Source organism: Trichomycterus rosablanca, chromosome 24, assembly GCF_030014385.1.
Source record: "Trichomycterus rosablanca isolate fTriRos1 chromosome 24, fTriRos1.hap1, whole genome shotgun sequence".
Taxonomy (NCBI): domain Eukaryota; kingdom Metazoa; phylum Chordata; class Actinopteri; order Siluriformes; family Trichomycteridae; genus Trichomycterus; species Trichomycterus rosablanca.
The window spans coordinates 2,304,007-2,331,975 of NC_086011.1; the positions used below are offsets into that span (position 1 = coordinate 2,304,007).

Consider the following 27,969-nt stretch of genomic DNA (forward strand, 5'->3'; position numbering starts at 1 on the left):
TAAAAATTAAATGCACATTTAACAATAAACAAACTCAAAAAGGTTAAACACATTCATTTTTTAATTTTTATTTTGTTTTGGAAAAAAACGAAAAATAATAAACTACAAAAACCCCTTAAAGAACTACAAATAAGAAGCTTCCGTTTGACAGTACAGACTTCCTGTCACATGACAAACCCGACGCTCCCATAGGTGGATTGGTCGGCAGGGGCTTCATTCTGCTTACAGGGAGAGAGAAGATGGCGGCGCGGGGTGGCTTTCAGCAGGCTGCCGTCGGAGCTGGAGGTGGCGGTGGAGGCGGCGGGATGGGACCTGGACCCCCGGTACCGGGTGCAGGAGGACCGGGTATGGCTCCGGGCACACCGGCTGGAAGAATGGTACCCGTGGTGCCGCAGAACCCCATGTACCGGTCTCCGATGCCTGGGCCTGGATACCCGGTAAGAGCGAGAACAAAGAAGCTGGTTAGGCGGTTAGAATAGAAGTGTGTTGGTGGTGATACAAATAACTCCATGTGAACTTCACAGGCTTCCTACATAGGAGATAAAGGGTTAGTGTTCTACTCACTAAGTAGTGCACTTCATTATTGATGTAGTGTGATTTGGTATTCGGCTCAATAGTCGCTTGATACCTGCTAACAGGCTAATACAACAATTTGTGTATTTAAGCTTGATTCACCTGGTTTGTTTAGAGTTAGATTTAGTTTTTAATTGTTTTATTTATTTATTTTTACTAATAAGAATCAACAAAATGTGATTCATAACCGTTAAGTATCGAAATATAGCGGGAAACATGTTTAAAGCCAAATATACGTCCACTTGTATAGGACACCAATGTCATTCTGAATAGCTGTATGTATATTATTTGATACAGCATATTTTGTCATCCCATCCAAATTAAACATGCAGCCCAACTAATTTGACCAAACTTTGCCAAATTCTGCCAAGCAGCAGCTGGATTTTGGTTAAAAGAGCTAAATGCAATCAAATCTAAATTGTGCTGTATGTATATTACTGATTTACCATATTTTAAATTAAAAAGAAAACACAGGAGTATGGTACCATCTTCAGTCATGGAAAAACACACACACACACACACACACACACACACACTAGCCAGAACATCCAACCATTTGAGTTGAATTCTACCAAATGGTCAGAGATCCAACCTGAGATGCACCAGAACCCTGTTCTTCTTCTTCTCCTGGGCCTTTGTCCCGCTCGGTTGCGGGGTCAGCTCTTCGGCGGATCATGATCCGCGCATCGATTTGGCACAATTTTTACGCCGGATGCCCTTCCTGACACAACCCTCCCTATTTTATCCGGGCTTGGGACCGGCACTACAATGCACTGGTTTGTACATCTAGCGGCTAGGTATCTATAGGACAATTCAGTGTTTCCAATTAGCCTGGTGGCATGTCTTTGGACTGTGGGAGGAAACCGGAGCACCCGGAGGAAACCCACGCGGACACGGGGAGAACATGCAAACTCCGCACAGAAAGGACCCGGACCTCCCCACCTGGGGATCGAACCCAGGACCTTCTTGTTGTGAGGCGACAGTGATACCCACTAAGCCACCGTGCCGCCCATGCACCAGAACCCTGTTGATGGTCATTAAAAGCAACCCAAATGGCTCAAAGAGACCCAAGGGACGTGGATATGTTGAACCCAGGAGATTTTGTAGTTTCAGTAAAGCCATTAAAAGTAATTTACAGACACTCGGAACTCAATACGAAAGACCCAACCAAAGTTTTGCCACTTGCTTGTTGATGGCTTGGACTAGCAGTTGGAAAGAAAACGATAAAAGGAAGATATGACCGGATGTTAGGTGTGCTCTATGTTTATTTTTGACCCAGTATATTTGGTCATATTTCTTTAGAAAAGCCACAAATGTATCCAACCAGATGGATGTTCCCAAAAAGCCTCCTCCGTGTGCTTCTCCAGCTCCAGATTTGAACACTAATCAAGTATTTACCCTCGATTTTCCTCCCAAACTGGTCATATCCAATTACCCGATCATAATTAACCTCTGCTGCTGCAGCGGACCTCCAGTCCTGACCGAGAAGGATTGCAAATGTTACACGCTCGCTTCGAAATGTGTGCATTACCGCCACATCTTTTTACCTGCATGAGGCAGGTTCATACAGGGATCAATTCCATGCACTTCATTATTCCGCAATTGTGTGTCTGTGTAGGCGCCCGTGTGGCTGATAGTGCATACAGTGGATTATTCAGGTCCGCATACCTGAATTATGCAACATTTTACACTGATACACTGATTGTAAACAGACAAACATGATCGTTTCTATTAAAAATACGTTAACATTTTGTGCACATGCATCACGTGTCACATCACATTCCAGCTAGTCTGGTTACCACAAAACCTCCTGCGCAACTGCATCTCCCGGGCACTGTTTATTTAAAGCGTGTTCTTCTTTTTTTCACTCTGTGGCCTTGCTGGGCTTCCACTGAAAGCCTGAGTGCGTCAGCGTGCTCGCTGCACCTCCACAGTCACTGTCAGTTTGAGCTCCCAAGGTCGGTGGAGGATGCTGGGCGGTGAAAAGAGACGGTAGCTTTCGGCAGATCCTTTGACAAATTAGGCTTTTATCGGTTGTACAGCATGACTTTCAATTCGTTTCTGACTCACAGGAGCGACGGTGTGCACGGCACGGGCATCAGCACAGCACGTGAACAGGTTAGGTGGGGGTCTCTGGGTAGAATGTGATGTGGTTTGAAGACCAGTCCTTGTCCTAGACGTTCGCTGCACTGTGCTGTGTAGCTGTTAAAGGCTCAGCAGTGCAGCTGAACGGTTATGAATCGTTCACGGTGTTTTATTGCATTTTTGTTGAGCTGAAGTTGTTCATGCAGTCTGATACCCGGAGTCGCTTGTTTAATTTCCTGGCTCATGGCTTGGTGAGTGTAAATATATATATATTTTTTGCATTCGTAACTTAAATGACTTGTTGATTCAAACGGTGATTAGGATGAGATTTTATTATATTTAAGCATTCTTCCACTGCTTTCCAATCAAAGCATAGAAGTGAGTTTACTCGGGTAGCGCAGTCGTTTAATGTGCCCTGAAGATGCGAGTTTAAGCCATAAAGGGGATGGGGGTGGGCAAACAGCCTAGTCATTGGGAGGTGCTCCTGTCAGTGTGCTCTCGGTGCTGGTCCCAAGCACGGAAAAACAAATAGGGTTGTATCAGGAAGGGTATCTGGTGTAAAAACTGTGCCAGGTGTGGTATGCAGAACAGAATGATCTGCTGTGGCGACTCCCAAGGTTGATGTAACAAATGAAATTGTAAAAATCATAATGACACAGAAATAAATCTGTAGGGAAAGACAGGACAGATTTCATAGGGCCCTTGACTTTTATTTTACTTCACTGGTCTATAACCACTGTGTAAGCATGGTGTAAAATCTAAATAAATAAATACTCTACAGGTCTTGTGATTGTTTTGAACAGTACGATCTGTGGGCTTCTGGGCATTCTGATGGATCTCAGAGAGTAAAGAGCGTCCAGGACTGGACATCACAGCTTCCTTCCCTACTCAATCTGGGCATCAATTTGAGTTTGATTGGATTGGACTGGATTAAGATTGCTCCACCTTTCTGTCTTTGCAGAGACCTGGAATGCCCCCTGCTAGCAGAATGACTCCTCAAGGCCCGGCCATGGGGCCTCCAGGCTACGGCGCGAGTCCGGTGCCTCGTCCCGGCATGCCTGTCATGGACCCGTCTCGCAAGAGGCCCGCTCCTCCTCAGATCCCCCAGCAGGTCCAACAGCAGCAGAACCGCAACCAACAGTAAGAAAGTTCTTAAACTTACTGTGTCTGACGATGTTTATGTGAATATGTGAACTTTTGAGTTAAGTTATGTATTTTTTTTTTTTATTTAGTGCCAAGAAGAAGAAGATGGCTGATAAAATTCTACCTCAGAGAGTAAGTAGCTTAAAATTCTTACTTAGGTCAATTAGGCTGACCTTTCCTAACTGGAAACACCTAACGAAGCTTTGTGGTTCCATTTATTTTTCTCCCACCTTGCAGATCAGAGAGCTGGTCCCAGAATCTCAGGCGTACATGGATTTGCTGGCCTTCGAGAGGAAGCTGGATCAGACCATCATGCGCAAGAGGCTTGATATCCAAGAAGCACTGAAGCGACCCATCAAGGTAAACGTCCTTAAATCACTGGTCTGGTTCAACCAGGCGCAACACTAGGCGCAAGGCAGGAACACCTTGTTCAGGGTGCCAGGTCCATGCCAGGTCAGCCGATAGCACCTCCTTGTACAGGTCAAGCGGGCGGCACAGTGGCTCAGTGGGTAGCGCTTTCACCTCATAGCAAGAAGGTCCTGGGTTCGATCCCCAGTTGGAGTGGTCTGGGTCCTTTATGTGTGCATGTTCTCCCCGTGTCTGTGTGGGTTTCCTCTGGGAGCTCTGGTTTCCTCCTACAGTCCAAAAACGTGCAAGTGAGGTGAATTGGAGATACAAAATTGTCCATGACTGTTTGACATTAAACTTAAACTGATGAATCTTGTGTAATGAGTAACTATCGTTCCTGTCATGAATGTAACCAAAGTGTAAAACATGACGTTAAAATCCTAATAAATAAATAAATAAATAAATACACCTTATCTGAAGTGTCTGTTCCTGGTAAGTGTCTGCTTGTTGCAGAGTGTTAATAAGCCTGCATAATAAGACTAGTGGTGCAATTAGCACGTAAGATGCTGAGCTCTAGCTGTACAAGGACGTCCTTGGAATCGTCTCCTGGGTAAACGGCAGAGGTGGAAAGAGTACTAAAATATTAATTAATAGTAATACTATTACTTTAATGAATTTTTACTTAAGTACGAGTAAAGTTACTAGTCTAAAAATCTACTCAAGTAAAAAGTAACTCGTTTAAAATGTACTCGGAGTAAACGTTACTTTTTTAACAGGAGGAGAGGGGGGGGTCTCTTCTGTGTAATGCAAACAGGACAATTGGATATAAATCTCACAATAGTTGTTTTTAATTAAAATATAGAAAAAAAACATGTTGATAGAACATTTAAAACATTTAGGGATGTCATGTGTCATTTTAGTCCCATAAAACTTTTTCAAACTGTAGAACCACTAGTGATGTGTCGTAGAATGATTCGATTCTATTGAACGGGCCGTTTAAACGGCAAGGCAAGTTTATTTGTATAGCACCTTTCATACACAGTGGCAATTCAAAGTGCTTTACATAAGGAAAAATTAAAAGCATTAAAACATTCCTGAGATCTAGAACCTCAGAAAGACTTCTTGCAAACATTTAGTTACAATTAAGAGAATATGAAATTCAAACAAGAGAGATAAAAATTAAGAACATGAAAAATTAAAAGAAAATATTGTAAAATATACCCTACAATTCGGGAAATACGAAATTAAAACAAGAGAGATAAGCAATTAAAACATGAAAACTAAAAGAAAATATAGTAAAATATACACTACAACTTAGAATGTACACTACTCTATAAAAAGAACTATTAAGAGCATGAAAAACTAAAAAAAATAGGGTAATAGCATAAATTTCGAGCTCAATCATAGGCACAAGAATAAAGAAATGTTTTTAACCTGGATTTAAAGATTTCTACATTTGCGGAACATCTAATATCTCCTGGCAGTCTGTTCCAGTTATATGCAGCCCAACAGCTAAATGCTGCTTCAAATGAAATAAAGGAACCGAGTCGCGCTTCTGGTAGTCGTTTTTTATATATATATATATATATATATATACGGCTCTTTAAAAGGAACCGAGCAAAAAGATCCGACTCTCCATCGCAGAATTTAGTGCAGCGGTTTCCCAGACGCAATTTTTTTTAGCGTTTATTATTTTACTCAGTAACGGATGTGATTTAAAATGTAGCGAATTACAATTCTTAATACAAAACATACTTAAGTAAAAGTAAAATTACAGGCTGTAAAATCTACTCAGTTCCCTCGGTTCAGTTCAGTGATTAAAACTGCCCTCTTGTGTTCTTCACCCAGCAAAAGAGAAAGCTGCGCATCTTCATCTCTAATACTTTCAACCCCGCCAAGCCCGACGCTGAGGACGGCGAGGGAACCGTGGCCTCATGGGAGCTGCGAGTGGAGGGCAGGCTGCTTGAGGACGTAAGATAAGAGGCTTTGCACGTTTAGGGGTTCAGTACACGTGCTGGAATGTACGATGAACGTGTCAAATAAAAACCTGGCTGTGTTGTAGACTGCCGTGTCCAAGTATGAGGCCACCAAGCAGAAGAGGAAGTTCTCGTCTTTCTTCAAGTCTTTAGTGATTGAGCTGGATAAAGACCTCTATGGGCCTGACAATCATTTGGTTGAGGTAAGATGCGTTATTCAGACAGTGTCGTTTGCATGCTTTGCTGCTTGCATCTTTTGTGTTATAATATAATAATAATAGTAATTGTCTGATTGCGCAGTGGCACAGAACGCCCACTACTCAGGAGACCGATGGCTTTCAGGTGAAGAGACCTGGAGATGTTGGAGTGCGCTGTACTGTCCTCCTCATGCTTGACTACCAGGTACACCACGATCTCTGTCGCTTGTAACAACGCTTGTGCAAGTGAGATAAACTGGAGATACAAAATTGTTTATGAATGTTCAACTTGAACTGATGAATCTTGTGTAACCAGTGTGCTTAACATGTGACATTAAATCCTAATAAATCAATATAGCACCACTCCCAAGCTTAAGAACCACCCTGTGAGCTCCTGTCTGATCTCAGATCCTAAGCAGGGTTGAGCTTTTGGTCAGTATGTGTGAGACAGTCTGGGAATACTGGTTGCTCTAAGCTTGACATGATCAATGTGTAAACATGGCATTAAACCCTTAAATGAATAATCAAACGCTCCTGTTGGACTCTCTTACCACCAGGCGTCTCCATAGTTCAATAAATGCATCGAAAAAGAGCCCCTGAGTGACAAAGTCTTATAATCTAGAACTCTAATAAACTGCTAGTGGCTCCAGATGTTGCACACTGCACAGGAAGTCTAACATGGTCTGTTTAATCTTTACACTTCCTTTGCCACCCGCAGCCTCCCCAGTTCAAGCTGGACCCCAGGCTGGCCCGCATGCTGGGCATCCACACCCAGACCAGACCCGTCATCATCCAGGCTCTGTGGCAGTACGTGAAGACGCACAAACTTCAGGACCCGCACGAACGCGAGTTCATCAACTGCGACAAATACCTCCAGCAGGTAAGAACGAGGGCGTTCGCCATCTCATCTAGTCTCTATATTACACGTGTAGTGCTTTGGAGCTCAGGTCAAAGAGAGAGAGGCACTAGCAGGTGAACGTTTGATAGTAAAATGATTTGATTTGCATATAAAGCTGCTTCAATCAGGCATAACATTAAAACCACCTCCTTGTTTCTACACTCACTGTCCATTTTATCATCTCCACTTACCATATAGAAGCACTTTGTAGTTCTACAATTACTGACTGTAGTCCATCTGTTTCTCTACTACAGAGCAGGTATTATTTAGGTGGTGGATGATTCTCAGCACTGCAGTGACACTGACATGGTGGTGGTGTGTTAGTGTGTGTTGTGCTGGTACGAGTGGATCAGACACAGCAGCGCTGCTGGAGTTTTTAAACACCGTGTCCACTCACCGTCCACTCTATTAGACACTCCTACCTAGTCGGTCCACCTTGTAGATGTAAAGTCAGAGACGATCGCTCGTCTATTGCTGCTGTTTGAGTCGGTCATCTTCTAGACCTTCATCAGTGGTCACAGGACGCTGCCCACGGGGCGCTGTCGGGTGGAGATTTTTGGTTGGTGGACTATTCTCAGTCCAGCAGTGACAGTGAGGTGTTTAAAAACTTCAGCAGCGCTGCTGTGTCTGATCCACTCATACCAGCACAACACACACTAACACACCACCACCATGTCAGTGTCACTGCAGTGCTGAGAATGATCCACCACCCAAATAATACCTGCTCTGTGAGGGTCCTGACCATTGAAGAACAGGGTGAAAGGGGGCTAACGAAGCATGTAGAGAAACAGATGGACTACAGTCAGTAATTGTAGAACTACAAAGTGCTTCTATATGGTAAGTGGAGCTGATAAAATGGACAGTGAGTGTAGAAACCAGGAGGTGGTTTTAATGTTATGGCTCATCGGTGTATATGGATAGCTTAATATTGACAGTGAGACGATAAGACCGCATTAACACTCCTGTGCTGGTGTTAACGTCGATTCTGAATTTTTTTCGTCAGATCTTCGAGACCCAGAGAATGAAGTTCTCAGAGATCCCTCAGCGGCTCCACGCCCTTCTGATGCCCCCAGAGCCGATCATCATAAACCACGTCATAAGGTGCGCTTACACCATTTCCAGTGGTTTTCGTGTGCCGTTTCCAGACAGATTTACTAACCGAGTTAATGTGCAGCGTGGACCCCAACGACCAAAAGAAGACGGCCTGCTACGACATCGACGTCGAGGTGGACGATACGCTGAAGACCCAGATGAACTCCTTCCTGCTGTCTACTGCCAGTCAGCAGGAAATTGCAGGCTTGGATAACAAGGTATTCGTTCATTTCATGTGTTTATTGATATTTATGGTACCAATGTGTCAACAACATCCAGAAACGGCATTGACTTCTTCTGGCTCACGCTCTCCCTAAATGGACAATTACTGAGTGGAAATGTGTCAGACGAGTCCAACTTTTAGACTCTTTATAGAAATAATGAACATTGTGGGTTTTTTACCCTCAGTCATAGCAAATTGCCAGTCTAGGTATCCGTCTGGCTGATAGCAGAGCTGAGATTCGATCTGGAGATCTCAGCAACGGTGGGCTTTCATGTTAGACCACTGCGTCACTCTGTCCCCTGTCCCAAATGTTCCGAGATTGACACTTGGCAGTCTAATCAAAATAATATAAGGTCACGTATAGAATCCAGCAACTGCTCATCTCCACCACCCTCCTCCTCCACACACGTAGGGTACATTTACATTTTCGGCATTTAGCAGACACCTTTTATCTAAAGCGACTTACAGTACAGTGACAGTACACAGTCTGAGCAATTGAGAGCAGAAACATGGCAGTGGTGGGGCTTAAACCAGTGACCTTCTGATTACTACTCCAGTACCTTAACCACTAGGCTATGACTTGCCTAAACACGTAGGTGTTTAGAGTACTTACCTAGTGAGCACATCATTACTCATGATTCGAATAAGAGTCCTGTCAGATCCGGGAGACTCTACACCTGATTAAACTCTCACACAAGTGGGTAGCACTGTCGCCTCACAGCAAGAAGGTCCTGGGTTCAGTCCCCAGGTGGGGCAGTCCGTGTCCTTTCTGTGTGGAGTTTGCATGTTCTCCCTGTGTCTCTGTGGGTTTCCCTCCACAGTCCAAAAACATGCACGTGAGGTGAACTGGAGATACAAAATAATTGTCCATGACTGTGAATTGTGCAATGAGTAACTACCGTTCCTGTCATGAATGTGACCAAAAGTGTAAAACATGACGTTAAAATCCCAATAAACAAACAAACCCTCAGTCATAGCAAATTGTCTGTCTAGAATCAGAATCATCAGAATCAGAATCATCAGAATCAGAATCATCAGAATCAGAATACTTTATTGATCCCAGAGGGAAATTGCAGTTTTTTACAGTAGCACCCATTTATGTCAAAATAATAAACACTCTACTCTCTTAAAACAAAGAAAAAAGAAGAAAATTTTAAAGTTAAAAAGTTATATACACACAATTAAATAATTAAAATGCTTACGTTATTATAATTGCCCATGTGAAAAATGAATATTGCACATATTAATACTGAATATTGCACGTATGAAAACTGAATATTGCACATATCAAAACTGAATATTACACAGAAAATGATATGTAATATTGTGTATAATTTATGTAATAATAAAATGATAGGTATCCGTCTGGCCGATAGCAGAGCTGAGACTTTAGCTGGAGATCTCAGCAATGGTGGGTCTGTGTGTTAGACCGCTGCACAGCCCAAGCCCTCCATCCCAAATGTTCTAAAATTGACACTTTAAGCAGTCTAATCAAAATAACATAAGGTCACATGTATAGAATCCAGCAACTGCTCATCTCCACCACCCTCCTCCTCCACACACGTACTGTAGGTGTGTAGAGTACTTACCTAGTGAGTCGATCATTATTCATGCTTTGAATAACAGTCCTGTCAGATTTGGGTGCTACTACACCTGATTCTTGATGTGAATATCATAAATCTGATAGCATGACGTTATAAAAACTAACTACACCTGACTCAGGTTAAACATTTGCAAAGCGTACCCATGGCACAGACTGGCTGCAAGCCATAACACCAAATCAGATAGTTCCGGCCAGGGTTGGCTTTCCTTTTTTTGTTTTGGACTAAAATACGAACACAGAAGCTACGCCTCCTCCTGATGTTTGAAAGGTTGTTCTAAATTATTGGCGATTCTGCTAATCCTCTAATGCAGGTCTGCCCTGACTGTGAGCCACATAATGATTATTTTGGCCGGACTCCCACACAGATTTAAGCCACTGTTAGTCTACAGATGCTGAATCTTTCATGGTTCACAACCTAATTAGCTGAATATATTTGGTGGTGTGAAATCAAGGTTCCTTCAGTTCTGTGCTGCCTCTTGCACAATCCCAGATCTAATCATGGACAGTCGGATCACCAGACATCCAATCTGTTGCTGCTTATCATCACGTCAGCATTGGGTTCCCACAGTCATATCACGTCATGTCATGTGATTTGAATTGCTTTGCTTTGCTCATTAACTGTACACAGAGTTTAAAGAGGTGCCAAAACAGCTAAATAATTAATGGCTCAAATATAATACTGCACATATCAGCTGCACATGAAGTTAAGCAGATAGAAAAATGGCTGGTGCTTTAAATAAAAAGGTGATCTTATAGCTTATAATTGTAATCGTGAATGAAACAGCATGACATGAGCGGTGCGAGAGCTGAACTTCTAGACAATGGCTTTTCAGTCGACTCGTTCGGTTTTGAAGTCGTCCTCTCTCCCCTGTGACGTAAGGCCCATCAAAGCATCATGGGAACTGTTTTGGAGTTCAGCCCAGTATGTGATTGTTCTTTCTGCTTGATCGGCCTGAACGTTACAGTAGAGCTGCTCAGTGCTTCTGTTTTCTTTACGGCTGAAGGTCTGCAGCGCTTCGCTGCACATCTTGTTTATTCTACCGCCGTTCAAAGGGCCGTTTTTTTCCGCCGACGCGGCTCTGAATGTTTGCCTGCAGCGTGTGAGGGTTGCACAATGAAAAACAGAAACTCGAATTTGCTGATAAATGGGCATACAGTGCACTCATACTGTTGTTGTTATATAACATGCTGAGACAATATACACATTGGGCAGTTATAATAATGTAAAGAAACACATTATTAACATATTATTACTCCTCGTCCTGGTGGTAATTCCTCTACAACAGTAGAATTTGGGTACAAGGTCACAGCCGTGCCAATGTCTCGTGGTTCTACATTAACTGGTGTTTTGCAACTTTGCGCCATCGGCTAAACCACTAAAATGAACAAACGCTGCAACTTCAGCGCTGAAATTTGCACTTTCACCTCCAGTGCAAATAAGTTCACTGGGTGATTGCTCTGTAGCTAACTAAACATACATGGCTTAGCGATAACGTTGCCGATTTAATTTGATGGTGGCTCAACCGAATGGGACATAGAAATACACAACAAACTACATGCAGTTATATCTGGTGTTGGGAGGAAATGCATACACATACACAGAAACCAAAATCAAACTAAATAGTTTATACAAGGTGCCTTCTAGGCCTTTCTAAACTTTATTGTAAGTATAATATATTGCACAGGAGGAACCTTTCAAAGACTGAAAAGACAGTCGGGGAAAACCATAACATCAAACACCTCATATAAACATTGCAGACGACAATAGCTAAACGCCCACCAAGTGTACGCCATAAAGTTAGCTGATAAGTAGGTGATATAACAATGGCTCATGTTAATTTGTGTTTGCAGATTCTGAATATTTGCATGGCTTGATTCTGAACTTAATCTGGTCGCTGCACATTTCTGTGCTTAAGTAATCCAATAGCCACGAATAATACAGAAATAAACACATTGTTTCAACCAGGGTTTTAGTTTTGGTCTATTTTTTTCCACCATAAAGCATTAAAGGATATTTACATTTATTCCATACTCAGAGTTTGACAGTGACTCTGTAGGTATTGTTGGTGCTGCACAGTTTGTCTATGTATGGCTTTCTGACATCCTCAAAAACATGCCACTAGGTGCAGAGCCTTTTTTTTTTTTTTTAAACGGCACATACGGTTATGTAAATAGGTGTGTGTGATGCTCTGTAATAAGTGGCGCGCTGTCTAAGGTGTGTTCCTGCTCTGTGCTGAATGGATCTGGGTTGCTGATATAAATAAGTAGTGCGTTTTGCTTGTGTGTGTGCTGTTGATTGACAAATGTCTGACATCTATTTATACTGAGCTTCATAGACGGAGACAGTCTGTAAACTTGAGTCAAAAACACCCACTAGTACCAAGCATGTAGCACGATGGGAGGGAGGGGGGATATAATAAAAAAATATGCTTTTTGTGTAGTAATGTTAAGTTTAGTCATGCTTATTTTCACTTCTAGATTCACGAGACCATCGAAACCATCAATCAGCTGAAGACGCAGAGGGAGTTCATGCTGAGCTTCGCCCGCGATCCTCAAGGCTTCATTAATGACTGGCTGCAGTCCCAGTGCAGAGACCTCAAGGTGAGCCCACTGTGGAGAAATATCCAGGGTTTGAAATGAATGTTTTAAGTCCGTCCCTCCATTCATATGAACGGAAACCGAATTGTTTAACCTTTACTCCAGACTTCCGCTAGTCTCCGCGGCTGTATTGTTCAGCTGTTTCTTGGTGGCCGGCCAGTGCTGGGCTGACTGGACTAATAATGGCATGGGGCTGGTGGGGGTGTGTGAGTGATTCATGATTAAAGGTTGCTAATGTTGATGAGCTACAAGAAGTCAAAAGAGCTGAAAGTGCAGTGAAGCAACTGCTGGGCCTGTTGTAATCTGGTTTCCCATCATGCACCATAAGGGTCTGTTGGGTCTCTCTTGGTCTAATACATTCACATGAAAAAAAACCACTTAAATGTGTGTTCTTTTATGCACAGTATATATTATTAAATCCGTAATTGGGTATTTCTTGCTCTGTTATTTTTACGACCCTCTGATTGATCCAAGCTTGTGACCAGCACTAAGGGTGCACTGATATGTGCCTCCCTTCTAAAGGCTCAGGTTTTGACCCCCTGGGACCCATTTACCAGTAGCGTGGCTCTTATTTTTCCTCAAAGGTTCTATAATGACAAAGCAAACCTGGCTTGTCTGGTTAATGCAAGTGCAGTTTGTTCAACTATTAACAGAACAGGAACGTGTTCGGTCGCATGAAGCCCAAATAAATTCTGAATGCATGTCTGACCTGATCTCTTAACGTTGTTATAATGTTCTCACGTGCAGACCATGACTGATGTGGTCGGAAATCCAGAAGAGGAAAGGAGAGCTGAGTTTTATTTCCAGCCGTGGGCTCAAGAAGCTGTATGTCGCTACTTCTACTCCAAGGTAAGCTTTTGTTTATGATTCGTTCATGATGAATCGTTCTAACCCCTTTTCTTTTTTTACCTTTTCTGCTTAGGCGACTACTCAGGCATTAAACCAAGGCTTTGCGCTTTGTTTACCTAGAATTTTGTGAGCAAATATGTGTAAAATGAAACTCTAAATGCAAATAAAAACCTGACCACATATACAGATCCCATCTCTGAGCCACAGAGCGGCCCCTGTATGAACAAGATAAAACCAATTGTACTAACAGGGATTTTAATGGTGTTTGTTGTAGATTTATAGTGTGTTGTTTTGTAATTTTATCCCTGAGAACCTTATAAAAAGCATATTCAATAATGTCAAGTGTTTTTCACTATATATTTATTAAGAGCACTTGAGTTATGTAAATTTTGGAAGTGAAGTGACTCCTTTGTAGCTACTTAACTTTACCATATTAAGTTCATCCTTTAATTATGTCCATATTTATATGTCTTGTTCACTACTACCCTCAATGTCAGTAAATATTTTCCAGCATAAAGGTTTTTTTCAGAATAAAAAATTATTTCATATCAAGTCTAACTGTTGTGTGTGTGTGTGTGTTCTGAATTGCAGGTCCAGCAGAGGAGACAGGAGCTGGAGCAGGCGCTGGGCATCAGGAACACATAAGCCAGAAGGACGAATAAAGCAGAATCGATTTGTTAGACTCGCCTGCTGTCTGAGTCCTGAATTCAACACTAAGTAAAAAAACCTCAGTCCTGCTGAACACCTGCTTCCTCCCATTACCAAAACCTTTAACTCGGCTCATGTCCCACTTTATTATCCTGTAGTGTATGGAATCGTGAGGCTTCCGTCATGGCAGCGTCTCTAGACGTAGTTAATTGGTTAGAGGTTATAAATGGCGTTTAATCGCTCTCGGTTTCCTGTCCGCAGCATACACGTCCACGTTTAATGACCGTGCCTGTGTAACCTCTGTGCTTCATGCATTACCTTGTAGCATAAGTGAAATATTGTATGAGCTGTTAGAGTAAATTAAACACAGATCCTTTTAAGACTTAAACCTGTTAAATAACTGATGGCGTATCAAATATATCGTACCATGTTTTTATTCACAAGCAACAATGAAACGCTTGAGAGGGTTTTAATAGTTTGGTTGATATGAAGATTGTGGGGCCAATTTTGTTGGGCTGTTACGACAACCACACCAAATATATCCCAAATTCTTGTGTGGGTTTGACCATGGCAGCCCTGATTGTAAGCTTTCTTTTGCAGATGTTAGATATCGTTTTGAATATTCTTTATTATATGGACTATTATAAAATTAGTTAGGATTAGATTGATATTAAATAGATTAGTACCTCAGCTCTGTGCGTAGAAGCAGTCCTCTGACATTAAACATGACCATTAATATAAAAAGCCACTGTTTCTGTTCCTGTCCGTGCTCAGGTAATTTATCCAGCTGTATTCACGTTTGAGCTTTTATTCCGATTTACTGGCCACACCACTGTACACTGTACAATGAAGGACACACTAACAGCGGTGATTGTAGTGCTTCTGCTCATGGCTTAAATTCATGACCAGCAGAATGAAGATCGCTCAAGATTTGAACATTCGCAAACATTTCTTAATATCGTGTGCATTGCTTCATTTTTTCATAATGGAAAAAAACACAGAAGAGCTTCATGTTATTCTTTTTCTTTTCTTTATGGACCAAACTTGTTGTTGTTAACCCTTATAATAAAGATGATCTTATACTGATTCGTTTGTGTTGTATCTGTTCTTGGTGCTTTTATGTACTTGAAATATCGAGTGTAGCTTAATTAGACAACCATTTGTCGTTTGCATTTATTTCTTATCTTTCAAGGGGGATTACTGCAAAGCTTTCCTATTTGTTTAATTCTGAACTCATTACAATTCGAGTTTAGAATCAGCAGTATGAAAATGCATTGTTGGGTGAGTATGGGTATTAAGACAATGTTGTACACATGGTAATTCAGATTGATTTTCTAATTGCTGTGTAGCTGCTATGGCATTTCAGGTGATTACTAGGGTGTTGCTAGGACATATAAGAGGCTGTTTACTTTGACCGTAAAGCTTTACAATTTGTTCCTTAACCAAAAATGTAAGCTTATTTCTACTAACTCATTGACCTCATGATGTTTAAAAAAAATATTTATTGGAACATCACATTCTTTTGGGCCGGCTGAACATCTCCTTGGTGGTGGTGCGTGAGGTTTCTGTATACAGTAAATAATAAACAAGGAGGTGTTTTCATGTGGGTTCGAGGATGCCAGATTGAACCCTGATTTCCACAGTGGGACATTTTAATCACACCTGCTTGGAAATGTGTACCTGTAAGAAATCAGGGTTGCCAGAGTGTGTTGGGTCAGGAACACAAATGCAAATATGCAAGTCTTAATAGAATGTTAAAGAATGGAAAGCACCAATTGTGTAGTGTGAGGAGTTTCTCTCAGTGTTTATTTTGGGAAAACAATGACCAACCTTATAAGTATATGACTATATTATCAAAGTAAATCAGTGGTATAACCAACACCACCCCTTTGTGGCTAACAGCCTCCTTTGTCTGGTAAGACTTTCCACAAAGTTTTGGAGTGTGTCTTTGGGAATTGGTGTCCATTTGTAAGCGAGGTACTGGTTGGACAATAAGGCGTGTGTGTCTCTTTATCGATGTTCCAGTTAATTAAAATAGTGTTAAGTAGGGCTACGGTCAGGGCTCTGTGCCATTAGAGTTTCACGTCTTTATGGACCTGCAGTTTTCCACAGATCTGAATGAAATGTAATGCTTTGGAAACTTTATTTAATTAGACTGTTTGTCCATTTGTATTTGTGCAATATTCGAGTTGTAGTCTGTCACTATGTTCCACCACCCCAAGCAAGCTACTGCTCCGACAACCCAAATTCTGGCCTCCCCCTTTTTCATGTCCCTGAGGACATATCCAGGGCAAAGGGGACACATGGTCACCCAACCAAAATGATTGATACTAATGATTATGTACAATATCATCAGGTAAAGTTGAATTTTGATTCTAGCTAGCTACAGAGCTTGACATTTTCCCGCCTGAATATATTACACCTGTTATTTAAAAGCCCAATCTGGCAACCATACGTTGGTTACATCTGTAAGGGTTTCTAGGCGGGTTTTGAATTCGCTGAACAGGATGTATTTATCTCAATCTGGCAACCCAGTGTCTATATAAATACACTCTACAGCGTTTCTTTATGAGCCGTCTGTATTCAGCTCACTGTAGCTTCACCGAGGAGCCTCAAACTACTAAATCAGACCATGGCACCCAAAAAAGTCTGCATTATCGGCTCCGGTAACTGGTAGGTACCTGTTTCAGTGTAATATTCAATGTGGTACTGGGTGTTTTGTACTGGGAGCTGGCTGTGACACTGGTGTACTGAACTTATTATGGTAATAGTGACTCATATGTGGGTGAACTGGCTCTGCAGATTAATACACTACATAATGCTTATTTTGATATTAATATCAGATAAGGTGGATTGTACTACTGCATTCCTGTGTATTAGCAGACATGCAGCAGGATAAATATATCAAATATTTGTCTATTTAGATTTAAATTGACTCTATATTATGTGTTTGCTATTCCACGCCAAGGCGAACCTGTTCCTAGAATAGTGATGGGTGAATCGAATGGATCGCGAATCGGAATTTTAGTGAATCGGTTCTTTTTAAACGCCCGTGTACAGTGAGTTGTTCAGAATCGATTCGTAAAATCGAAGCCTAATACATTCCAATGGACATGATGTGTGTCTGGTCTTTTTTCAAGGCTTGTTTTTAAGGGGCCTGTGTGGGTTTCCACTGGGTAGTCCAGTTTGTCTTTTTTCCTTTTTGCTGCAGGCTAGTACACGGCTCCTCCAACACTTGTAAAGCCATTCGATGCATCTATTTTATTCCCCCTTCCCTCCCTCAGACACTGTCAGTTTTGTTTGTTAAGTGCCTGGCCAAGCAAATTAGACATCTGCGTTATTCCATCAGGTACTCCAGCTTTCTTGCAAATCCAATTAATGCGAAGGGAGAATTGTGGATTCTAAGTTGTTCCCAGGTATGAAAGGAATCTGCGCCCTGCTTTCAGTGTTTGTAAGTGGAGCTGGACCCACCATGACTTGATCAACCAAACTTATCGATGTATACTATAAGGTCAAAAGTTATTTAGACACCACTGAAATCTGGCATTTAGACATGAATTATTTAGTCCATGTGTTTCAGCAACATCCATTACTAACTAATATTTTGTGGAAACAGTTTCTCCTGTTCCAGCGAGAACTTCCATTAAGGCCCATTAAGATATGGTTAGATGACAGAATAAGTGGTCCACACATAACAATAATATTTGTTATTCAACATCTTTGCCTGACTGTACATGTAATGTATTGACTAAATGGGCACCAATTCCCATACACACAGTCCAAAATACAAACCCTTGGAAGAAGATCAGAGGCTGTATAGCCACAAAAGGAGTGGTGGGGACTCCCTATGGATTTGGAATTGGATGTCTAACAAACCCATGGTTAGGTGTCCACATACTTATGATAATATATTGTACTTGTGGAAGCCTAGGGGGGTTTAGAACTATTTTGTTCTTTCTGTTTTGTATTTGTTCATTGTTTTGTCTGGTTCCTGGACAGTCGTGTTTTCTGTTTGGTTTCATAACCCTGCTGATAAAGAACCATTTCAATCTGAAGGTTGGTTCCAGTTTGGTTTGAACAAGTTAGGGTTTTTAAAAGGGAAATAAGGTGAGCACATTATATAAGTTTTCCACATTATATTATATTACACATTGAAACGTTTGGTTGGTAATAAGCATTGTTATATGATCCGTATTTACAGTGTTTGTCTAATAACAGTATCAAAAATATAAATCTCGTTTACTGTAGCTGCCCAAATTAAAGCTTACTCTAAAATTCCCTGATCATTCCTGTGCTGAACCAAGTGAATCAAATCTTTCATTATTTGATTCACGTAAAACGCTTGGTTTCATAGAGTCGATTCAGTAAAATGATTCACAACGCGAGTACCAGTAATATTGTGCATTTGCTGAGTAATGCTTTCATATCAGACAGAAGGACCTGGCATGATACAGCAAATCAGATTCACATCAGTCTAATAACCTAGAGTAAATGTTTTCTATTTTTTAACACCAGCGGTTTGGAAACTTAACTCACCCACTGCATGTCTGGCTGATTCATCATTGCTTACATTATATTAGCAGTGTTGCTGTTTAATGTTCTCTTTGCTTAGAGGATCAAAATCCGTTCATCTTTACACAGAACAGACGTCAGAACAGTGGCTTGTACAATATGTGACTCCCTTCTTTCTACTTTCACTGTAACTATTTCCAATTCCTTTTGCTGCTTCGACACCCCACTACTTGTTGAGGAGAGCCTCAGACTAGCACCCACTACCTCTTCTTTACACCAACCAGCTGTGGATTCTCACCCACAATGCCTCATGTGTTCAGTACCTAAACCTCAAACCAGTTGCTGTTGTGTTAGTAATGAGAAGTAACTAGAGATGGGACGATCGATCGGCTACGAATCGGTATCAGCCGATTTTTAATCAAAATATGCTATCGGCGATCGGCGATATTTCCTAAAAGTAGCCGATCCGATCGTGTGATATATAAAGACCATGTTAAGTTAACAGCTCAGTGGATTGATCCAGACTTTGAGCTACGAAGCACCAACCATCACATCACCATTCATCAACAATCGTACAGTAACCATGGTGAAAGCTCTTACGATGTAATTTTGCTGATTGTAATATTTACTTTAAAAAGATAATTCAACCCGGTCACATCTGAGTCGATTCTATCAGCACGTTATATAAACTCCTGGTTCACTTTGGTAAATCGTAAGCGGTTCTTACTTGTGATGTAGATGAGAACAGAAAACGTTACAGAGCCAATCAGAGGCAAAAGTTTATTCATTACCAAATTCGTTAGTTCAGGATCATCTGCTGAACTTTTAGAAAACTTTTAGCTCCTTAGACGGAACGAGTCTGACTCGGTTACCACTGACTGTGGTAATAGCAGTTTAATTAAGCTTTTTAATGAAGCTTTTTAATGTAAGAGAGTCACACAAAATGTTCTGTAGTAGCTGGTGTTTATTTAAAACCACGACATTTAATTAATAACAGTAAACACGGAGAGATAACAGAAGAGAAACTTACGCTTCACATAAAAACGAATCAACTCATGAATCAATGAATCACTTATAGCGATACTGTGAACAAAGCGTCTCTTCTAAAGGCACAAACACACACGCACGCACGCACACACACACACACGCGCGCGCTGCTCCGGTTTATCTTTACTCTGAGGCTCTTTTTAAGTGAGCCCCCCCCAATCGGAATCGGCTATCGGCCGATGTCCCTGAAAGGAGATCGGAATCGGTGCCAAAAACCCCGATCGGTCCATCTCTAGAAGTAACCCCATCAGACCCTCCCTCCCTCAGACGCGGCCAGTCAGTGTCGTGGTGGGCTAGCTGCTCCACCTCAGTGCCAAACCTCAGATTTTTTAAAGGGTTCATGGTGCTGGATGACTTACTATGAATATGTTTACTTTTACATTTTTGTATTTATCAATTGGTTTATCCTGGTCAGGGTTCTAACAGGTCCTGTTGCACTGGAAAATGCTAGGCACAAGGCAGAAATACCCTGGACAGGGTGCCAATCCAACTAATTGCTTTGACCAATCATTTCTGTGATGGACTGCCACTCTGGGTTCCAAATTGTGAGTTGTTTAAATATTTCTATTCTCTTTACAGGGGCTCCGCCATCGCCAAGATTGTGGGTGCCAACACGGCCAAGTACCCCACGTTTGAGGAGACAGTGAACATGTGGGTGTTTGAGGAGATGGTGAACGGGCGCAAACTCACCGAGATCATCAACACTGACCACGAGAATGTCAAATACCTGCCGGGACACAAACTGCCCCCTAATGTGGTACGTCACTTTAGAAGCAGGACAACCTACTCATGTCATTTAGAGTTGAATTGTGAAGGAGCTAAAGGTCACAGTAGTCTTGGGATTATATTGATTTCGGCATCTGCTCCTTTTCTGTGACTGATTGATCAGAATCGATTAAATTGTGGCTCAAAAATATATGTACAGCACAGAAATTGGCACACATCTGACACAACTCTGGTTGGATTTGGATGTTTGAAACACAGGCAATGCTTTTGACCTAGACTGGTGTCCAAACGGCCACAATTGTCTCTGCCTGAGGGAGGGGTAGGTCAATCTAGGGTAGGGTATTGGGGTCACAATCAGGATTTGGAAATGACTACATTGGGAAATAAAAGAGGAACAATCATCTCAAGACTGATTTAATTTGTGTCTCTTAAGTGTATGTAAAGTTTTGACTTCAACAAATTAAATCTGATCTGATCCACCCAACACTACAACAACATTCTACTGTACATTTGCAGCGATCCTTTACATTGTACATGTGTTCGGCACGGTGGTTAAGTGAGTAGCGCTGTCGCCTCACAGCAAGAAGGTCCTGGGTTCGATCCCCAGGTGGGGCGGTCTGGGTCCTTTCTGTGTGGAGTTTGCATGTTCTCCCCGTGTCTGCGTGGGTTTCCTCCGGGTGCTCCGGTTTCCTCCCACAGTCCAAAGACATGCAAGTGAGGTGAATTGGAGATGCAAAAATTGTCCAAGACTGTGTTTGATATATAACCTTGTGAACTGATGAACCTTGTGTAAGCAGTAACTACCTGCCCTGTCATGAATGTAACCAAAGTGTAAAACATGACGTTAAAATCCTAATAAACAAACAAACAAACATTCTACATGTAATCACCTTTAATCACTACGACGTTTGCACACACTGATCTGATGCCACATCATGAGAAAGGTCGTCACGCTGTCGTGTTTTTCAGGTGGCTGTTCCAGATCTGTTAGAATCGGTGAAAGGGGCGGACGTCCTTATCTTTGTGATCCCGCACCAGTTTGTGAAGAGAACATGTGACACGATCAAAGGGCACATCAAGCCAGACGCAGTGGGGATGTCCCTGATCAAGGCAAGTTTTGGAACTGATTAACGGCTCCCGTCACAGACTTCAGCTGTAAATGGTTCATTAGCATATTTAGCAAGTCAGCATGTGAGCAATGAAAGACGTTCAGCCTCTCGATTTTACACTGTGAGCCATTTAAAACAATTTTTTGACATAAATCTACTTTGATGTCCTTTTACTGGATATTGGAACATGACTAAGAGGATTTCAACCTCTTTAACATCTGTTCAACCACATGAATTATATTTACATTAACGGCATTTAGCAGACTATTTTATCCAAAGTGACTTACAGTTGTGGCTGAATATAACTTAAGCAATTGAGGGTTAAGGGCCTTGCTGAGGTGTCCAACATTGACAACTTGGCTAGTGGTGGGATTGGAACCAGCAATTTTTGGATTACCAGTTCAGTACCCTAACCGCTATGCCACCACTACCATATATTAAGGTTTGGAACTGATGTAGGACAAGTTCTCATTTGGAATTCTCAATGCTGACATGTGGGTTTAAGATCAAGGCTTGGTGAGCTTGATCTGAGCTGTGTTATCGTCAGTCAGGTGCCTACACAGACACGATTGGCTGTGTCTGCCGGGAGGGATGGTCGAACAGGATTCTTCTTTACTGCTGCAGTTGTGGTTTTTGCTAATGGCATCAGTCAAATTTCAGAGTGTGTTTCAAGTGCTCCAGAGTCCAGTTCCTATGTGCTTAGCTATGGAAACACCATCCATTAAGTTGAACAGGTGTTGAACAGTGATTGCTTACTGGTTAAGGTACTGGACTGATAACCAAAAGGTCACTGGTTTAAGCCCCTCCACAGGAGTAATCCAGATACTCCTGGTTCACGGCGACAGAACTGATAACCGTTACTCCGTGCAGGTCGTTTTGTTCGGCTTCACCTCATGAGTTTCTTTCATGCTGCAGGGTGTGGACGAAGGTCCCGACGGGCTGAAGCTCATTTCCGATGTCATCAAGGAGAAACTGGGAATCACAATGACCGTGCTGATGGGAGCCAACCTGGCCAACGAGGTGGCTGAGGGCAAATTCTGTGAAACCACGATTGGTGAGTGAACCGGAAATGACTGGTCTGGAGCAGCATGGTGGTTCTGGTTCTGATGGATGCATAACCCTGCCAGTAAGACTCTCAGATGGTAGTCTCACAAGGTCAGCCATGATCTCTAACAATCACAGTGCTTAAATTGGGCTTAGCATCAGACACGAAGGTTCTTTTTTTTAGAAATACGGAGGAACACATTAGATTAATGTATTCTGCCGTCACTGCTACTGGTGCCTCGACCAAACAGCAGGTGTCACTGTTGCAGCAGCGAGGCGATTCGCCATCCGGCCTTCACTCCATCAGACACGCCAATTGTGTCTCTGGAGCACCTGACCAGGCCTTCAGCTTTGCTGGAACTTGCATTTGGGTCCCAGCGGTGATGGACTTTAAATGGTCTTCAAAAAGTTTACGACTGAGACTGAGAAGTGCTTATAGTCCTGATTTAGCTCCATCTGATTTCCACCTTCTTGGATGCTCAAAGAAGCTTTAAGGGGAAGAAGATTTTCATGTGATTATGATGTGAAAGCAGCGCTGCATCAAACTTTTTGAACCCTTGTAATATAAAATATGGCTGCGCCACCCGAGCGCACTGTCTCAAGACTTTTAATCAAATTAGAGATCAAACGCGATTGGCTGTCGGGTTTATTGATTTAATTCCTGTATTTAATTCATCACGTGTCTTGATTCATCCAGGCTGTAAGAGTAAAGAACACGGGCCGCTGCTGAAGGAACTCATGCAGACCACAAACTTTCGAGTCACCGTGGTGGAGGAGTCTGATGTCGTGGAGATCTGTGGAGCTTTGAAGGTATCATTAAATATTGCACTTATTAAAAATTACCATTGCATCATTTAGGACCTGTTTAGTGTCTGATTAAAGTGCTGTTTAGGTTAAGGTCAGATGTTTAAGTACAGCTTCTGCAACGGTTATTTTTCTGTGACTGAATGTTTGCACTATGTGGGTGGTACAACAGTCTATATATCAGTAAAGCTTTATCTGCCCTGTTTTAGAACTGGGGCTTTTTTCTTACATGGTAGGTCTAAGCTCATGGATGTGTAAAGCCTGCTTGACTGTAAACAGTGTCATATGTGTTCATGCAGCTTTTAAATATCAGCAGATCAGTGTTTTGGTGGTTCCTGGGCGGCACGGTGGCAAAGTGGGCAGCACTGTCGCCTCACAGCAAGTAGGGCGGTCCGGGTCCTTTCTGTAAGGAGTTTGCATGTTCTCCCCGTGTCTGCATGGGTTTCCTCCGGGTGTTCCGGTTTCCTCCCACAGTCCAAAAACATGCAGCCAGGCTTATTGGAGACACTGAATTGTTCTGTAGGTATGTAGCCACTAGGATGCATAAACCAGTGCATTGTAGTGCAGGTCCCAAGCCCGGATAAATAGGGAGGGTCGTGTCAGGAAGGGCATCCGGCGTAAAAACTGTGCCAAATCAATAACGCGGATCACGGTCCGCTGGCGAGCCTTAACGGGAGCAAGAAATAGAGTGTTTTGGTGATTCCTAGAATTGTATAAGATGACAGTTTTTTTTTCCTTGACTTGACAAAGAGACCACTGTTCCATGTACTTTGTAGGTACAGACAGTTGTTTACTGAGATTATCTTGGTACTTTAAGTTGCTCCCATGCATGTTCCCTACAGGTGTATGTGAACTTTTGACCTCACCTGTACAGGTAAGACAGTGGGAGTGGTTGAGTGTTAAGTGTTTTTTTCCCCTCAGAATATCGTAGCGGTTGGCGCCGGATTCTGCGACGGTCTCGGTTTCGGCGATAACACCAAAGCGGCGGTGATCCGTCTGGGTCTGATGGAGATGATCGCGTTCGCACGGTTCTTCTGTACGACTAGCACCGTCTCGCCCGCCACCTTCCTGGAGAGCTGCGGCGTCGCTGACCTCATCACCACCTGCTACGGAGGGCGCAACCGCAAAATCGGCGAGGCTTTCGCCAAGACCGGCAAGGTCGGCATTTCCAACGTCCTTAAATAGCTCAGACTCTTCCTGTCTGATGGTTTGGAATCTGGTTTGATGAGAAACGATGTGCTGTCTGTCTGTCTAGTCGATCGAGGAGCTGGAGAAGGAGATGCTGAACGGACAGAAGCTCCAGGGTCCAGCCACTGCAGCTGAGGTCAACCACATACTCCAGCACAAAAACATAGTGAACAAGTAAGTCTGTAGAAAATCATTATGGTCAAAAGTATGTGGACGACCCTTTTAATGATTGATTGTCTGAAAACCTGGTGAGCTGCCTCAGTAAGAGGATTCTAATAAGACATGGGACTCATACGATGCTCTACTTATACAGAGATTACAGCGATTACGTCACCACAGTTTTAGCGTACTAAGCTAACACAGTGAGGCGAGGCGGCACAACCCGCTAGCACGCCAGCTAACGTCTCCCTCTGTGTACCGAATTTACAAATAAATGACACTTGTGCACCTACATACAAATTAAACGTCTATGAGTACTTTTGTAAAGAAAGTAATCATATTCGTCCCTCATGTTTGTAGTTTTTTTTGTGAGAGAAGTCGTGCCGCACTGAATGCTGGGATTGCCTTCAGTGCTGAGGAGGCGTCGGACGCTCCCTCGTCATTCAGTCAGATCATCACTCAGAATTAAGGCGCCTCAGTAGGAGCATTTTAAAGGATCTAAGAATTTAGACACGCCCTCTTCTCGGGAGTGTAGGATGACGTAAAATTGAAAGGTGGGGTGTGTAAGTCCAGAAATGTGACTGGATTGTCATGCCAGAACTTTTTTTGTTGTTTTTTACAGGTTCCCTCTGTTCAATGCAGTCTATCAGATCTGCTTCCAGGGCCATCCAGTCAAAGAGTTCATCAGCTGCTTGCAGAATCACCCAGAGCACATGTAACCCCGGGATGAGTTTAGCCTGGAAAAACACGTGTGTGAAGGGTCGCGACTCTTTAACCTGTGCCTGTTTTTAATAGCGTATTCACCAGAAACAAGAGACTGAATCGAGACTGAACAGCGGATGTCCATAGATTTTCCATTTTAAAAGCACCGACAGCGTCAGCATCACCTTTATCCACAAGAGCCTTACTGTGTTAGTGTCGCTAACATTAAACTAACGCATGGAAGCATTTCTGGAGCACACTACATGAACGTTTTTGGGTATGTTTTGAAGACGTGCCAACTGTCAGTACTGAAAAAGATCATTAGGATTGTAATGGAGGGGTTAAAAAGTGCCTTAAATGTCTAGATATTAATCCTGTCCAGATACTTTAGACACACAGTTAAAGCCAAACATTAACATTCACTGAGCACTTCATTAGGTACACCTATCTGGCATGGTTATTCATTGATTATTTTGTCATTTGTGGGTATACAATTACTGACTGTAACCCATCTGTTGCTCTGTACACTGTCCTCCCTCCTGGAGCCCATCCATCAATCAAAAGGAACCTTACAGGGCCCCCACTGGCTAGATGTTATTTTGGTGGTGGACCGTTCCAGGCACTGGGATCTGTGTTGTTCTGGTATGAGTGTATCAGGTGCCGCAGTGTTGTTGGGATGAATGAGAATGGCGCTCCAACCAAAAATATAAAGCCGACAGCGTCCTGAGATTAGAAAGTGTGCACTGATGAAATGTTTGAGCAGTATTTGAAAATCCCAACAACATTGCTGCACCTGCTGCACTCATACCAGTACAACGTTCACTACCGTGTCATTACCATGTTGGTGTTACTGCACTGCTGAGAATGGTCCATGATCCAAATGACATCTAGTCTGTGGGCGTCATATGGAGTCCTTTTCGATTGATTACAATGGATGACCTACAGTCAGTAATTGTATACCCACTAATTCATCTCTATAATCAATGAATGAAAGTACCAGAGAGGAGCACCTAATAAAGTCCTTTTATACGTACGTGTATTGTGGGTTTTCTGATAATCTGTCAAGTCAAAAATTTAAATACAGCAAAAGCAAGGTATGGTACTGGACTAGTGATCAGAAGGTCGCTAGTTCAAGCCCCACCTTCGCCAGGTTGCCACTGTTGGACCCCTGAGCAAGACCCTTAACCTTCAATATCTTACATTGTATTCTGTCACAGTTGTAAGTAAATGTAAATGGTCTCCTCCTGGGAAAAACCCAACTGTCCTCTTATGCTGTGATACTGTAAAGCTTGCTTGACTGTTGTCAGTGTCACCTTGTGTCCCAGCAGCTTCTAATTCATGAAAAACTTGGTGGTTCTTGGATCACATCTGACCATCCAGACTCCGCATGAGAGGACAGTTTGGGTTCTCCGCCGAGGCCGATATGAAATGTCTCCCCTACAAGCGTCTTTAAACTTTTGACTTGAATTGTGCAACTCATACGGACGTAACACACGGACGAGACTAAAACGTTTTAAGTAAATTATTAAAATTGTAATACAAAATGCAGGCTCTGTTTCTTTATTATTTCTGGCACGGTTACTCCTCCGTGCTGTATGAATCTGTGACTCTCGGACCTGCACTGCGCCCGTTCACTCCCGGCATGACATATGATTCCTGCTCCAGATGCCCACGGGTGTTACCCTAAACTCTTCACCTTTAGCAGCTCAGAGTCGACGTCCTTTGCCCTTTACGCTGCAGCTGAGCATGGTGGTGCAGGAGGGTGAACGGCTTCAGGAAAAAGTTTGTGACCCCTTTAGAATGACCCTTATTTCTGCTGTAATTACGTCCTGATCATCAAGTTGTAATAATGAACAAACACAGAAAAGGCTGAATTTGTATTCAACAACTAGTATGTGAGGAAAAATCAGGCTTTTTACAACATTTTCTTGTTTCTCATGTGTATTGGCGAATGGTCTTGTTTTATTATTTAGTGCCAGATGACCGACAGTCAGTTACTATGTACTTCATACATTGTTCTGCAAAATTGTTGATGAGTGCAAACTGTAGGCACGCTGACAATCACGGATTCGAATAGAGACTTTCTGAGAATACATTTACTCATGCATTATAATTATTGTGACCCGTTTACGCCATTTAAAAACTTCAATAGCTTTTAAAATATTTATCAAATTTTTCTAAAACAAGTTTTATTTTATCGAGTGTAACCCACATTACACACTACAATTTTTATTTTTAAACTTTTACCTTTCAATACCTAATAAAAATCTGATTTTATCCATGACATTAATACCATTGAAATATACAGCATAGCAAAAACCTCAATAGCATTGCAAGTATTTAGCTTGTATCAGTTCAAAACACATGCACCCCAGTTTACCTGCTCACTGTGTTTAATAAGTGGAGAGGTCTTAAGCCGAGGAGTGAAAAATTAAGGAGCACAGC

At 42.3% G+C, this 27,969-nt stretch overlaps 2 protein-coding genes across 2 annotated transcripts; both read left to right on the plus strand.

Annotated features, from left to right (window-relative positions):
* The first annotated feature begins 213 nt into the window (after positions 1–213).
* smarcd1 (SWI/SNF related, matrix associated, actin dependent regulator of chromatin, subfamily d, member 1) lies at positions 214–15,319 on the plus strand. The gene is made up of 13 exons (XM_062986730.1): positions 214–437; positions 3,620–3,798; positions 3,891–3,933; positions 4,039–4,161; positions 5,998–6,120; positions 6,212–6,328; positions 6,426–6,527; positions 7,041–7,202; positions 8,224–8,321; positions 8,395–8,530; positions 12,617–12,739; positions 13,484–13,585; positions 14,177–15,319. The coding sequence occupies exons 1-13, from the start codon at positions 240–242 to the stop codon at positions 14,228–14,230; spliced, it is 1,560 nt and encodes a 519-aa protein (XP_062842800.1). The 5' UTR covers positions 214–239; the 3' UTR covers positions 14,231–15,319.
* A 1,496-nt stretch (positions 15,320–16,815) lies between these two features.
* Positions 16,816–27,068, plus strand: gpd1b (glycerol-3-phosphate dehydrogenase 1b). The gene is made up of 8 exons (XM_062986595.1): positions 16,816–16,906; positions 20,372–20,549; positions 21,488–21,628; positions 22,543–22,681; positions 23,369–23,481; positions 24,397–24,633; positions 24,731–24,837; positions 25,445–27,068. The coding sequence occupies exons 1-8, from the start codon at positions 16,866–16,868 to the stop codon at positions 25,539–25,541; spliced, it is 1,053 nt and encodes a 350-aa protein (XP_062842665.1). The 5' UTR covers positions 16,816–16,865; the 3' UTR covers positions 25,542–27,068.
* Positions 27,069–27,969: the final 901 nt, after the last annotated feature.

Excerpts from the sequence above, each read along its gene's own strand:
- smarcd1 (XM_062986730.1), top strand. The coding sequence starts at position 240 with ATGGCGGCGCGGGGTGGCTTTCAGCAGGCTGCCGTCGGAGCTGGAGGT. Across the intron at positions 6,121-6,211 it reads AGGGCAGGCTGCTTGAGGAC|ACTGCCGTGTCCAAGTATGA; the intron begins GTAAGATAAGAG and ends GCTGTGTTGTAG. Across the intron at positions 13,586-14,176 it reads GTCGCTACTTCTACTCCAAG|GTCCAGCAGAGGAGACAGGA; the intron begins GTAAGCTTTTGT and ends TCTGAATTGCAG.
- gpd1b (XM_062986595.1), top strand. The coding sequence starts at position 16,866 with ATGGCACCCAAAAAAGTCTGCATTATCGGCTCCGGTAACTG. Across the intron at positions 16,907-20,371 it reads ATTATCGGCTCCGGTAACTG|GGGCTCCGCCATCGCCAAGA; the intron begins GTAGGTACCTGT and ends TTCTCTTTACAG. Across the intron at positions 24,634-24,730 it reads CTTTCGCCAAGACCGGCAAG|TCGATCGAGGAGCTGGAGAA; the intron begins GTCGGCATTTCC and ends CTGTCTGTCTAG.